Raw genomic sequence first — 14,866 nt, 5'->3', positions numbered from 1 at the left:
GGCGCCCCAAAATCTTCAAACTTTAATAATTTTTTTTTTACTTCTGATGTTCATGTAAATGAATAGTACACTTCCAGTCATCCCTTGGAATTTATTTAGTTACCAGAAGGCACTTCCAGTGGTGTGTAGACTCCAAATAAAATAAATTTCTTCAGTGTGTCTTGTTCCCTACTGGAAGGAAATTGCTTAATCCCATCTAATGTAAATGCAGTTAACACCCAAAGATATCCTAGGATAAAAAAGAAGCTAAGTTGGTAGCAGTCTTCTTTTTACTAGTTCATGTAGCAGACTCTAAGTAGTGTGGGGCACAGACACCCACGGAATAGAAGCTACTCATCTTGCTTGGCCCTACTTAATGCCTCTGCCCATTGTGAATTGGTCAACACTCCTTTCCGGCTGTATTATAAGCCATTATTGACTTTACTTTTCATCCCTTTGACTCAATCTTGATTAGATTTGCAAGGATAATGAAATTAGTTGGGACAGTCTTTTCAAAATCAAGATCTATTATTTTCATTTTTAAAAAGTCTTTCAAGTGGGTATTGCATGAATGCATTTTAGTAAATCAAGCCTACTTAGTTGTAACAATTGTTTTATCCTCTACAGATAAATTTTCTTCTAATGCTTGTTCTAGTGGTGAATGAAATTCTTTGCTCCAGGAGTGGGAGGGATGATTCTTCTATTTTTCTGGAAACTTAGGTCACATCTTAACTCCTTTTCAGTTGTCTTATTTCACCACTTTTCAACAGGAATGGTCTGGGATTTGCCAGCGTATCTAGGTATCTATAATGCTTCACATTTCAAGAAAGTAGACCATCTCAATTTCCTGTTTAAAATTCCTCACTGGCTTCCAAGTCTAAAATCCCCAGTTAAGACCCTGGTGACTTGGGTCTCCCAACCTCACAGCCATGTCACCTGCCTTTTCATCATGCCCCTTTGGCCTCCAGCCCTGCCTCAGGGTACAGGGTCAGCCTGTGCCCTCCACCTCACCTGCAGCCCTACCTCATGTATCTTCTTTTGGGAAACCTTCCCTGACCTTGTAGAGGGCCTCTCTTCTCTATCTCCGGGAGCCTTTTCCATTTCTCAATGTAGCATTTATTTCATGGTGTTTTTTAACAGACTATTTTTAGAGAAGTTTTGAGTTTATAGTAAAGGTACAGAGTTTCCCCATACCCTACACATGTACTGAGTTTCCCACTATCAATATCCCCCACGAGGGTGGTACATTTGTTACAGTTGATTATATATATATACACATATGTGTGTGTGTGTAGTATGTGTGTGTGTGTGTATATATATATATATGTAGTATGTGTGTATATATGTATATACATATATATGTATATGTGTAGATATATATATATATCTCCTACATTGTCACATCATAATCACCCAAAGTCCAGAGTTTACATTGGAGTTCACTCTTGGTGTTTTACATTCTATGGGTTTAGACACGTGTGACATGTATCCATTACTATGGTATCATACAGAATGGTTTCACTAACCTAAAAGTCCTCTGCTCTACCTATTCATCCCTACCTCCCCCTTAATACCTGGCAACCAGTGATCTTTTAACTATCTGTTTAGTTTTGGAGTTTTTTCTGTCTGTGTAGTTTTGTTTTTTTTCAGAATGTTGTAAAGTTGGAATCATGCAGTATATAGCTTTTTCAAACTGGCTTCTTTGACTAAGCAATGAGCATCATTATGTCTTTTAATAGTTTGATAGCTCATTTCTTTTTAGTGCTGAGTAATATTCCATTGTTTGGAGGTACCACAGCTTATTTATCCATTCACCCACTAAAGGACAGCTTGGTTGCTTCCAAGTTATAGCAATTAAGAATAAAGCTGCTTGGGCACCTGGGTGGCTCAGTGGGTTAAGCCGCTGCCTTCGGCTCAGGTCATGATCTCAGGGTCCTGGGATCAAGTCCCACATCGGGCTCTCTGCTCAGCAGGGAGCCTGCTTCCCTCTCTCTCTCTCTGCCTGCCTCTCCATCTACTTGTGATTTCTCTCTGTCAAATAAATAAATAAAATCTTTATTAAAAAAAAAAAAGAATAAAGCTGCTATAAACATCTTTATTCCAGTGTTTGTTTGGACATAAGTATTCAGCTCCTTTGGGTAAATACCACCAAATACAATTGCTGGATCATATGGTATGACTACGTTTAGTTTTATAAGAAACTGATAAAATAACTACACCATTTTGCATTACCACTAACTAGGAATGAGTGTTCCTGTTGCTCCACATTCTTACCATAATTTGGTGTTGTCAGTGTTCTGGATTTTGGCCATTCTAATAGGTATGGAGTGTTTGGGTGTTTTTTGTTTTGTTTGTTTTTGTTTTTTTACTAATTAGGTATAGTTGACTTATAGTGTTACATGAGTTTCAATTATTTTTATTTTTAATTTTCTGAGGAACCTCAATACTCTTTTCCAGAGCGGATGCCCCAGTTTGTCTGCCCACCAGCAGTGCACTAGGGTTCCTTTTTTCCACATCCTTACTAACACTTGTTATTTCTTGTCTTTTTTTAGCCATCCTAACAGGTGAGGTGATATCTCACTGTGATTGTGATTTGTATTTTCTTGATGATGAGTGTTGTTGAGCATCTTTTCATATGTCTTTTGGCTATCCAAATGCTTTCTTTGGAAAAATGTCTATTTAGTTCCTCTGCCCATTTTTAATTGCAATTTGTGTGTGTGTGTGTGTTCTCCGTGTTTTAATTTGCATTTCCCTTATCACATGATTTTGACATCTTTCATATGCTTATTTGCCATCTGTAAATATCTGTGAAGGTCTTAGGCCCATCTTTTAATTGGGTTGTTTATATTGTTGAGTTTTAAGAGTTCGTTGTATATTTTGGATAACAGTCCCTTATCAGATGTGTTTTCTGTGAATATTTTCTCCCATATTCGTGATGTTTTTCTCATTATTTGGTCATCTCAACCAGACAATGGCATTCACAAGAGTAGGGACTGTAGCATTCATTGTTACATATTTTGTGCTAAATATATATCCCACACTAAGTAGCATTGTATGCATATTTGCTTGTTGAATAAATAAATCACAAATATTGGAAAATAAGGAAACCAGAGAAATCACATATGAGGAGATATGAACAAAGCAATAAGAATATTTCTCTTTCCTTATCAAAGAAGTAGAAACTATGATAAGGAATCCCATTATACCTATTAAGGAGGCAAATAGCAAGGTGATGCTAGCATGCAGGTCAGAGAAGCTAGCACTCTGTAAATGAATGGTGAAAGTGTGAATCAGGAAATCCTTGTGGGAAACACCTCCTAAAAAGGGTGTTTCTATCTCCAATATTCATATTCTTGACAGAGTGATTCTGCTGCCAGAAATCTATCCTAAGGAAGGGACCTTAGTACAGGAAAGGCCTTCTGTGGAAAGTTGTCCACTGCCTCAGACCTGTATGTACAATATGGAGGGAACCTTGACACATCACCTAAATGGAATATCGATAAGACAGTCCTTATGACAGCTCTACAGCAACCTACAAAGTATAATGAGACAGTGCCCTGATGGCTTGCTTATAATGATTTCAGTATGAATGCATCTGGAAAAAAAGACTAAAAAAGATGAGGAAGAGTAGAAATACTTGTTTGGGTAGTAATGTGGGCAAGTTTTAAAACTTACTTTTCACTGTTGTAGTTTTGTTTGTGCAGTACATGAAAATTATAAAAAGCTTGGGACCATTTATATAAACTCATAATTGAGAAAAAAGGGTCTAAGGAATCTCATGTTACCATCTGTGTCTTGAGGGGCAAAGAGAATTTGGGAGGGAAGACACAGCCACTGGAACTCCAGCTTTTGCTTTCTCTTGGGCCTAGGCACTGTAATTGGTGTGGATGAGAGCACTGCTTTCTCCTGGCCCACTTGTGACGTGTGTGGCAACGAGAGATTGGAACAGAGCCCAGGAGACAGGTAAGGGTGCGGGAGCTGGCCTGAAAGACCCCAGGGCAGCTGCAGCCTGTCCTAGGGGCTCCACTGCCACCCTGCCTCGGGCCACCTTCCCCTACTAAGGGAAATCAAGTTCCTGCACTGCAGCTTTGAGGCCATAGCATTAGGTGTGTTTACTTCTTTATAACAGAGGTTTTTGCTGGTCCTTTCAGTTCCTCCTATCTTAAAGGAAAGTAGAGCCAGGTTTGGTACTCAGCTCTTTTATTATCAGTTAGGAGAAAAAAGAAAAACTCAGGGCAAACCTGAAAAAAATGAGACAAACTTGGTAACTATACAGCATCTCTTTTGCAGGGGTGCAGACTTTTCTAGGGACCAGTGAACAGCTACATAAACAGATATTCCTTCCCCAACCAGAGTTACTGCATAGCCTTCCAAGGTGACTTTGTTACCTGTCAGACAGGGGCATGCTCATTACTTTCCTCCTTATTAACTAAGGGGCAAGTGTTTTCTTGATGCCTCATGGGTTGGTGGGCTTATGTATAAACAAGTCATCACTGGATTGTTTTAGAGACAATGAGAGTGTGTACTACAGGTTTACTTGGTAGCAAGAAGGAGGATAACTACTGGTGATTAGAAGTAGGTTTTCCTGTTCAGGCAGATGGGAAGCCCTGACTTCCCCTTGCTGAGCAGAGGGCCTCCACTTCACTTCATGGGATGTTTACTGTCATCCTCTATGCCCAGCTTGAATGAGGCTTCCTGCCTGAGTGTCCCTTCCATCCCCTGGGCTATCAGTTGCCCATGCAGCCATCAGCCAGAAGCTGACACTGATCCCTCAGAACAGGCTGAGTTTCTTCTGGCCTATTTCAGGAACTTGGTTTCTGAGAGTAAATCCCCCTTTTCTATATCAGCAAACACTCGTGTTTAGAAAAAAAAATGTCTGTCTACTGCCAGATTCTTCTGATTTGTGCCTTTTCAAGTCTTATCTTCCCTGTTTGTTTCCAAACAACAGAGACACCTTTTCCTGTGGGGACTGCTCCCGTGTGGTCACCTCTCCTCTTCTCAGAAGGCACCTGCAGGTGTTCCTGGACTGTCCCTCTCGACCCCAGTGCACAGTGAAGGTCAAGGTAGGAGCGGTGTAAGAGGTCATGTGCTTCCTACTCCACCTCATGGAGCCGCTCTGCTGCACTAGCCAAGAGGGCAGCATCTATTGTTCCTTCCCTGGGGAGGGGATGGGAAGGACAGCCCCTCATGAAAGCAGTCTTTCCACATCCCTAACTTACAGTCAGGTTTAACATAAGGCTCTGAGGCGGAAGCTGCTAAAGAGATGGAGGTTGAACATTAACACCTGATTGAACATGATTAGATTGAACATGAGCACCTGCCTCAGCCCTGGGAGTTAATTAATCAGCCCGCCCCACTTTTATTGCAGCTGTCCCAGACCACTATTTCTTCACTCCTGAGATTTGCCGTCTGCAAGGATGGGGTAAGTCCAGGGACATGCAGCCCAGGTGTGCAACCCTGTGTTCTTAAGCCCTGAGTCAGTGGATCTCCTCTCCAGATGAAGATCCCTGTCCTATGTACTTCCACTTACAACAAAGTGTCACAGTATCATTGTGTGCATGCTAAGTGTTCAGACTGTACCAAGACACGGGTAAGTCTTACTGCTGTCATTCCCTGCCAAATACTTGTGTTGGTTCATGAGATCCTTTTCTTTTTGGAATTGAATGATTTCCTGACCAAACTTGCAGTAGATACATGAATATGACCCCACTGGCTTTGATGATAGACCGGCAACATTTCAAGTCCTACTGCCATGATTCATGTTAATAGAACAGAAATATCTGAGACACACATTTTGTGTTTTTTAATTGCTGGGTATTCCAGAATGAGTAACTGGAAACTTGACCATTATTTCTCAGAACTGTTTTGCCTTCCCTGAGAGTTACTATGGTGTGAGGCTGAATAAAGTGGTATGCTCCTCCAAGAAAACCACCACCTAAATATATATAATTTATGGTCTAGAGACAGTTTCTTCCTTGTGAAATTTGGCCCTCATGAATAAGAGAGGTCTGTCCTTGAGATGCCACCTCTGTCTTGTCCAAGCCATTTAAAAGTACCACAAGTGGCTTCAGGAATCTCTGAACCCCAGAGAAGTGCACTGGACACTGACTACTGGAGTGATGACAGGGCACAGTCCCCAAGTCACAAAAGTTATCCAGGGCCAGTGTTAGGGTCCACATGCAAATAGCAAACTTGGGCGAGCTGGAAGGTTGTGGTGAAAAGCTGGGTGATCATCTATAGAACTTTCTGATGGGGTCCCATGGTCAAATTCCAGCTCTGAACACAGGCTGAATTTATCCATCCTCTGGAGCTCTGAGGGTCTTCTCTCTCCAGTGGCAGCAAGCCCCTGCCCCTTAGGAGGTGCTGGCAGCTTGAGGAGGCAGAACAGCAATTTGTACTCCTTCCTCAAAACCATGGCTCTCAGAGTTTGGACTAAATTGGAACATGGATAAACCCATGAATAAGATCATTGAGGATCACTGGTCTGACAATGGTTTCCAACCCTGATTTCAGGTGAAACTGCCTGTGGAGCTCTAAAAAGCATTTCTGGCTCCCACCCTGGGATAAAGCCCACCAGCCTGGGCGTTTCCCTAAAGCAACTCTGTGACACTTCCAGCTCAGCACCAAACCTTTATCTAAAGGGCTGCTTCACAGGTAGGGATTGATGCATAGACTAGGCCGTAGGAGGGTTTATGAACTAGTTATTCCCTGAATGTTTAAAGTAAAATGTAAGTAAATAACTATAATGGACTAAGAACTATGCTTACCACTTTTCTCACACGTTGTCTTATTTAATCTCTGCAACATCTCAATGGTGCAGAATCCACACTTTACCACTAAAGAAATAAGAGTGCAGGGTTCACAGTTACTGTCTCTGTTGGGTACATTGTTATCCCCACAAGTGACTACGTAATAGAATGGGGGGAGGGTGACCGGAATCCTTGTGTGTTTGTTTCTATTGTTCGGAAGTTTATATGTTTAATGTGTGACAAGACAGTGGTACCTGTAGGCTGACCCCTTGTCACCTCATCTCTCGGTCTTTGAGGTGGGGGAGGATGAGGAAAGAAGGGCGTGATGCTGGGTAAGGCTGATGAATTAGAGGGAGCTTTAAACAGGTCCTAAAGATGGTAGATCTACGTTATGAGGGAAGATATTTCCATGGAAAAGGTTGGAGGAAAGTGTGAGCAAGATTCCTACTTAAGGAGAACACAGCAAATGAATCAAAACCCACAACTTAAACAAAGAAGAACCAACAGCACTTGGGATGGCACATAGCTCCCTTTAGTCTCACATAACCACAGAGGTGCAGTTCCTGCCCTTCAGTTCCTCAGGTGGCCTTGGCTGGGCCCTACCAGGTTCGGGCCTGATCTCCCACTGGTTTCTCACAGGTTTCCTGGTGCTTCTTCTAGGAGGCCTCCAGCCATGGACTGCCCTTGATTACCCTACCTCCCTTTAAGGGACCCAGAGACCAGGAGGAGGCCCTGGCAGAAATCCTGCCTCTTCATTTGATTTCCTTCTGACTGAAGCTGACTTATACATTTTATATATTATACTTCTTAACTCCAGTATGCCTGTAGGCAAAGCCCTACTTCTAAAGAGCTCAAGAGGTCATGTGTACAACCGTACTTGTGTGTGTGTGTGTGTGTGTGTGTGTGTGTGTGTATCGGTGTGGGTGGATTTGCCCATGGGTGTACTTGTGTGTATACACTTGTCTGTGCCCATGTGTACATGTGTTGCCTGATTATGTGCCTGTGTGTGCATGTGTGCACTGGGTGAGGGGCACAGGTGAGGGGCACAGAGTGGCAACAGTCTTGGGTGTTACCTTTCTGGGTACCCTGTTATCAGAGCTGACACCATGCAAAGTAGGGTAAATTGCAAACCTGGAGGGACAGAAGTTCATCTCCCCTCCTTCAGTTTTACTCACAGTGGATGATCAGGACTTTATATCTGACCTGCAAGAAGCTGATAGGAGATGGGTACAAGAAGGACCTCTGTGTTGACAAAAGCATGAGTTTTCCAGTCTGGATTCTGTCAGTTTTCTGGGTGAGAATGCATATTTGCCAAAATCCAAAGAATCAGATTAGGCTTTCCATGAGAACTCTACTCCCTAGAACAGATGTGCTGTTTCTGGTTAGGACACATGAGTGTTAAGTTTCATGCCTTAACTTTAATGGGTTCAAGTTACAGATGTGAAAACAATGGAGTTCGCCGCCATTGTACATGTCAGTTCTCAAGCTCACATTACAGTGATAGGAAATTTGGAGTTTGTTTCCTTACTTTCAGAAAAAGAAAAGTTAAAGGAAAATATAGGGTGCCTTTTATAAAAATAGAGATACATTTTATGCATTCATTACATTCATATGAACAGTGTGTTTGCATTTGCTGGTGTGATTTTTTTTTAACCTCTCCATATTAATTCCCCCCAAATATATTGATGTCTACTCATAAATGATATAGTTAATATTGGCTATGATATAGTTATTATAAACTTTAGCTGTGAAACCTGACATTGTAAAAAGAAATGATCTGTTGCTGACGTTTTTTTCAAGTTAGAATCTGTACTTTTACCCTAAATGAGTGTAGAAGTGCCTGGGCCTTCTACTTCCCCATACACAAATGTGCAAGGCTAGCTAAAGTGGGAAGAGACAGTAAATGAGTATCCAGCTGGCCTACCTCAATCCTCCCAAACCTGGACAGCCCCTCACTATGCACAGCCTTGTGTGCACCTTCTGCACCAGCACCCCTGTGGCTGAGGGTCAGGCCCCTCATGGGTTCACAGCAAGCCCTTGATGAATGATCAAGGCAGTGGCCCATGAACCTGACATCAGTGCCACAGATAAGCTAAGTGGAGGAAGGCTTCAGCCATGGTTGTCCAGGCAGAGACTTTAGTTCTGTCTCTTCACCTGTCCTGATTACAACTCTTACTCCCCCTTCCCTCCATTAAACCACTCTGTTGACCTTACTCTAATCTTCACTAAAGAAGTCCAAACTCTATAAGTGAATACACTAAGTGTTTCACACCGTGTCTGACTTAAAATACAGGAAAGAAAAATGATCACAGTGGTTTGGCATTAGAGCAGTGCCCACATCCCAGATTGATCCTGCTGTGAATTGCTTCAGAACAAACTATCTCAAAGCTTAGTGGCCTCCACACTTACTCTGCACACAGACCTGCAATTTGGATAAGGTTCTGCCAGGACAACTCATCTCTGCCCAACACGACATCAGCTGGTACGCCAAAGGCTGGGTTAGAGTCACAGAACACCCTCAGTCCCTGGCCGGCTGTCATACTCCTGTTGCCTAGGACCTTCTCAGGCTCTGGCCAGATACCACATAGTCTGGATTCCCTCAGGACATGTGTCTGGATTCTGAGAGAGGCAGGCAGAGTCTGGGCACCTTCCTGACCAAGCTGAGGATGTCACTCAATGTCCTTTCCACCATACTCATCATAAGCAGTAATCACTGAGCCCAGCCCAGGATCCAGAGTGACAGCAGTGAAGTGCCCACCTTTGATGGGAAGGCACCAAGGACACAGAGATGTGCCAACTTTGGCCATTTTGTTGGAGCCTCCAGCCTCAGTCTCCCTTGCCAAGACACATTAATGACGGAATGGGTAAGCTAAAACATACTGAACCAAGATACTGTAGAGATGTGTAAGTGTCTTGCACATAGGGGTTCCTGGGTGGCTTAGTCGTTAGGCAGCTGCCTTAGGCTCAGGTCATGCCCAGAGTCCTGGGATCAAGCCCTGCATCGAGAGCCTGTTTCTCCCTCTCCCCCTCCCCCTGCTTGTGGTTTCTCTCTTGCTGACAAATAAATAAAAATAAAATCTTTTTTTAAAAAAGTGTCTTGTACAGAAGAGTGAGGTAACCCAGATAGTATTCTGCAAGTGGTAGCAAAGGAGTCTCTGAAAAAATGCATTACCCTCTAGGGCTTCTTCTGTCTCTGGTAAAGCCACAGATCTGATTTATCCCAACGCTTTTGAGCTGCTTCTTATTTTCAGCCCCTTGCCCCACCCCAGGAAGAAAATGTTGAGGTTTGAGACCAACAAAGCCTTGCCATACCTTCCTAGCCTAGTCATCTTGTGCCCCTGATGTCCATTGCCCTGAGTTCTCATCTAGAGATGAAACCTGCCTAAGATTAACCAATCACCATAAGATACTCATCAAATAATGTGAAGAAAAAGCTTTTTACAACACATTTTTGGCTCAGTGTTACTGTAGAAGAAATGGGATGGGATCCTATTGAGAGAGGTTTGGGGCAAAGTACCAGGAAATCCTTTGACCAGAAGTGTTGCTAGATTGGGGAAGTGTCCCAAAGGAAGTGGGAGACAGCTGCAACCATGATGCATGCCCAGCCCCCAGCCTTCCTGCTAGAGAACAGGGCATATCCCTTTGTACGTCTGTCCCCAGCTTCTCTCATAGGACAGCTAGCTGGGATATGCTGGTCTTTGCGTCCACCAACAAACAGCAGAAAAAAGGAGTTCCTTCATTTGCCGTAGTAGAGTTTTTATCAAGCCCTTAATTTTTTTTTGTCTTCTTTACCCGTGTTCTTGTTTTTTTCTTCCTTACCCATGTTGTAAAGTGGAAGGTCACAGACTGAGCAAAGGACCTTCTCTGCTCTGCCCTGTGTGTTCTGTGTTGTTGGGAACAGAACGTTCAGGGCTGGCTCTATTTGCTTTAACCAGTGTGCCTTCTATCACTGCAGAGTTATGAAGTGAAGAGTGTCCTCGGAAAGGAGGTGGGGTTGTTGAATTGTTTTGTCCTGTCCATAACCACCCACCCAGCTATCTGTGTTGGATTGGAGGAAATTGAGCTCCTGAGTGCAGGAAGAGCCTCTTCAGAACACTGCCGGTTGCCGTAGGATCTGTGAACTTTGCAATGCCGTTGCCGCTTGGGGTAGTTACTTGTTAACTAGAGTGACTGTATTGTATGATCTTGAAATGGAACTTAGATTTTCCTGGGGCAAATGTTAGTGTGATTATTTTGTAAACTAAACATCAAAATATTTTTTTCTAGTTAAAATATTTTTACCTTTTTGCAAATTTGGGAACATGTTATTAAAACTTAAATAAGCCTGAGGTCTTCATTTTGTATTTCATCTTAGGCAATTAATAGTAAAAAGGCAAGAAAAAAATTGTGTTCACTTGTAATTCTAAAGTGTTTAAATTTTACCATGATTCAACACGTTTTTCTTGTAGTTATTTAAGATGTCCCAAAGAACACCCTGCAGAGCTGAAGTATTTGTCCTAAATTGAAATACAACTGTTCTACTACACAGTACATATCCAACTTAAACATTTTGCCGTTTAATAATTTTGGGAAATAATTTTGGGGAACCGTGCCAGAGGTAAAACTGTTACCCATAAAGTATATGTAAGTTACCTGGTGGGATTAAGGCTGTACTGCACAGAGGTATAGATAACTCATGCTAGATAGACCTATTTAATCTTGCTGGGTACTGTGTACAGAGAGCCAAGATTACAGACTGAAGAGGAGTGATTGGTTATGTTTGCTTTGTTGGCAGAGATTTAAATTAATATAAAATGATGAATAGATTATCTTTAGACCGTATTTTTTTAACTCCCTTACAATATGATGACAGGCCACAGTTAATTACATAATATAGACCTAACCTAGAGCAAGAAAGGGTGCCTAGTCTACCCACTTTAATTGGGAGAAAGGCGAACGGCTCTATTTCTTCTGATTAAACTTTGAAACATTGCAATGACAAGATTTCTGACTATCCTTTGCATCTATACACTTTGACAATGTGTTTGAAGCAGTACAGAAGGCTGAGTAAAAGTGAAAGCAAAGTTCCATGAAAGCCAAAGATGAGTCAGACATGACTATCAGATAACTGGAGCCCTTCCACTACCCCCTCACCCCTTGAGCAGCCAACTAAAATTAGAGAGCCCTTTAGCTCTTCATAGAGCCCCTAAATCAGCTGCCGGGTCAGTCGACAAGCCAGCCCCCTCCCCAAATCCGGCTACTTCTTTGGGAGCACCTTCCACAAAAAGCTGCTAGCAGTAACAAGATCTTGGGCAAATATTAACATTTGGAGGTAGACTGTGGCTCCTTTCAAAAGCAAAACAGACCCTCCTCTTCTAAGGAACTTGGTTCCCCTCATGACACACACCTGGGTCCCGCGGCCTCCCGCTGCCCTGCTGCATACCTGGCACTGGAATGTGCCTTTCCCCAGGGAGGTCCTGGGGCTACCAGCATTCAGGAGTCACTGTAAATACAGGAACCAGGAGTGGTTTTAAATGCTTCTTTATTCTTACAAATACTGTAAAAATTAATATAAAAAAGTGAGCATGCTCAGTCTTTTCCTCTTATCTACAAAAACAAATGGTTTGAGAATTCGTTTTTCTTACAAATGTACCTTAGCTGCATCAATAAGAGTAGATGTAGAAAAGCTACCATTATAAAAATAATTTAAGGGAAATAAACACATAGCTTCTCTCGAAGTTCTGTGGTGGTTAAGTCCAGGCTGTAGATTCCTTCGCTCGCGCGTCCCAAAGGAAATGCAGCCGGCGCCAAGCGGCTCTCGCTGCGTCCCGGTGGGGCGCGCTCCCCTCCCTGGCCGGTCGGGTCTGAGGTATCGGTCGTTGGTGAGTCTCTCCCGCCCCCGGGGCGCGCGTTACCGGCAGTCGGCGGCCCCGGCGGCCCCGGCGGCCGGCAAGAAGGGGGAGCTGGGCAGCTGCTTGAAAAACTGCCGAAGGCCGGCCAGGTCCCGCGTGAGCTGCTCCACGCGCTGGTGCAGCTTCTCGTTTTCGGCCGACAGCTCCACCAGCTTCTGCTGCATCTCCTGGTTGCGCCGCTTGGCCTTGTCGCGGCTCTTGCGCACCGCGATGTTGTTGCGCTCGCGCCGCTGCCGGTACTCCGGGCTACCGCGGTCCGGGCCCCTTTTCCCCGCACTCTTCTCCCGTGCCGGGCCAGGAGCAGGGCTCGGCCCGGGGCTGCAGCGCGGTGGCTCGGGCGACGTGGGTGGTGTGGGTTGTGCGGCGGCCGCCAGGCTCACCACGGTCTGCGCGCAAGCGGCCACCTGCGCCGGCAGCAACGAGCCGGGCGCGTCGCCGTCTCCCCACTCGGGCTCGCGCTTGAGCGGACGCGGGGCGGCTGTGCTTGGGCCGTGGGTACGCGCAAGGCCGCCGGGCAGCAGCTCCAGGGCGCCCGCACCGGCGCCTGCCGCGCCCGTCTTGTGGTTGCTGTTGAAGAGGTCGGCGAAGAGCTCGTCGTGGCACAGCTCCAGAGTGGGCACAGCAGCCATGGAGTCAATGTAGGCGCTGAAATCGATAGCACTCTCGTCGTCGTACATGGCAGGGGCAACGGCGCCTGGCTCGGACAGAGACCCCGACTCGCTGCCGCGGCCCGGCTTGCCCGCCCGGCCCGGCTCGTAAAAGGGTGCGGGCTCCGCGGGCCACGGCGCGCCGCGTGCCGGGCCGTCCAGGCTAAAGAGCGCGGCGCTCATGGCGGCGTCGAGCCGGGATCCTACTCTGAGCGCGGTTGTCACCTCTCTGGGTAGGGCCCCGCCGCCTTTTCTAGCCGAGCTGACGCGCACGCCCCGCCCCGACTCCAGAACCACGGGGGCGCCCCGGGCCTTGGGGAGGGGGGCTGCGGGCGTCCGCGTCCGGGGAGCCCCCGCCCCGCCAGGCCCCGGAGCCACCGCCGAAACCCTCTGCTCCCTCCCGCTGCAGTACTCCCCACTGCTCCTTCCCTCCTCACCCCGGGCCCGCGCTAGAGGGGAAGGGGCGCTGCTTCTTCCCCGCCCCCAGCTCCGGCCCAGCCCCTGCGCCTCTGCTGGGAATGACCCTCCCTCTGCCCGCACTCCGGCTTTTTCTCTTCTTCCTGTTTGTTGGGTTTGGAACCTTTTCGCTCTCGCACCCGGCAGTGAAATCAAAACCGGGATTTGGCCGCGGCTTGTCCCGGGCCCGTTCCCATCCTCAGGGGGAGCTCAAACTGGGGGAGGGCGTCTCTGGTGCGGAAGATAGAGCCTGGGGACGTTCTCCAGCCACGGCTCCGGTCCCGGAGACCCTGGTCCACATCTGGGGCGGCTTGAAGGGCGCAATGGGCGGGGCCTGCTTCGCACTTTTCCGAGAATTCGGGGCCCAATTTGGCCCTTCTCAGGGGTCAAAGGCACTGGAGGTCAAGGCTTGGCGTCTCGGCTGGAACTTCCAGTCCGGGACTGCGGAACGCAGCAAATGGGAGAGGAGTCACGACGCTTGTCTGAGCCTCCGGCCGCCCTAAATATAGCAGCCTCCAGCGCGCGCTGATCCAGCCAGGCCCGACGGCCGGCTGGAACCACGCAGAGCAGCGCAGACCCAAGGCCCAGAGGCCCCGTGCTCCCTGAGCGCTGACGTCCCTTCTAGATCTTCTAAAGCAGTGCCATCTCGTGGCGGTGGTTTCTGCTCCAGTTGTTTTTGTTTTTGTTTTTTACTTCCGGGCTCTTTCTTGCCTCAGTATTCCAGAGAAGACCTTTTGAATCTAAAGCAGCTGGGTCTTCAGGAGAAAATTTGTACTTGCAGCTCTGATAGATTATTAAATTGCTAGCTCTTCATACCGTAAAACGCATGAAAACACAGTATGGATTGATTTTGTTAGTTAAGTTTCCTGAAATTTGGGCATTTCTGGTCAACTCCATTTATTAAATCACTGTTCCTATTCAAACATGGCCTCTGTCTCACATTTATGCTTGCCTTCGGCTTCTCACATATCAGACATTGTGTTCAAAAACCTATGCTACACAAATTGCGCCAGTTTCTGCAAATTCCAGAGATAATTTCTAATGATGTACTATGGATATTTAATAGGTTTCCTACAACAACAAACTTATTGCTTTATAATTACTTGGAGAGGACACACGGTGTTGATGTTACACTATTGATTAA

General features: G+C 45.8%; 2 protein-coding genes across 8 annotated transcripts in view; one reads left to right on the top strand and one right to left on the bottom strand.

Annotated features, from left to right (window-relative positions):
- Positions 1 to 11,699, top strand: part of SPIDR (scaffold protein involved in DNA repair) — a 693,030-nt gene extending 681,331 nt beyond the window's left edge. For 5 of the 7 annotated variants that reach the window (XM_044245631.1, XM_044245630.1, XM_044245635.1 and 2 more), the window contains 5 exons: positions 2,532 to 2,543; positions 3,849 to 3,942; positions 4,928 to 5,042; positions 5,348 to 5,401; positions 10,684 to 11,699. In XM_044245631.1, the coding sequence (XP_044101566.1) occupies positions 2,532 to 2,543; positions 3,849 to 3,942; positions 4,928 to 5,042; positions 5,348 to 5,401; positions 10,684 to 10,839 (431 nt within the window). In that variant the 3' untranslated portion in view covers positions 10,840 to 11,699. The remainder of the gene's footprint in view (positions 1 to 2,531; positions 2,544 to 3,848; positions 3,943 to 4,927; positions 5,043 to 5,347; positions 5,402 to 10,683) is intronic. The other 2 variants (XM_044245633.1, XM_044245632.1) reach the window with 1 other exon arrangement.
- Positions 11,700 to 12,529: 830 nt separating this feature from the next.
- CEBPD (CCAAT enhancer binding protein delta) lies at positions 12,530 to 13,485 on the bottom strand. Its single transcript, XM_044245639.1, has one exon. The coding sequence runs from the start codon at positions 13,447 to 13,449 to the stop codon at positions 12,619 to 12,621; it is 831 nt and encodes a 276-aa protein (XP_044101574.1). The 5' UTR covers positions 13,450 to 13,485; the 3' UTR covers positions 12,530 to 12,618.
- Positions 13,486 to 14,866: the final 1,381 nt, after the last annotated feature.

This window comes from Neovison vison, chromosome 4 (assembly GCF_020171115.1).
Source record: "Neovison vison isolate M4711 chromosome 4, ASM_NN_V1, whole genome shotgun sequence".
In the NCBI taxonomy this organism is placed as follows: Eukaryota; Metazoa; Chordata; class Mammalia; order Carnivora; family Mustelidae; genus Neogale; species Neogale vison.
The sequence above is the reverse complement of the archived record's forward strand: the minus strand, read 5'-3'. Positions and strand labels throughout refer to the sequence as shown.

Coding starts and splice junctions, on each gene's coding strand:
- CEBPD (XM_044245639.1), bottom strand. CDS start 13,449: ATGAGCGCCGCGCTCTTTAGCCTGGACGGCCCGGCACGCGGCGCGCCG.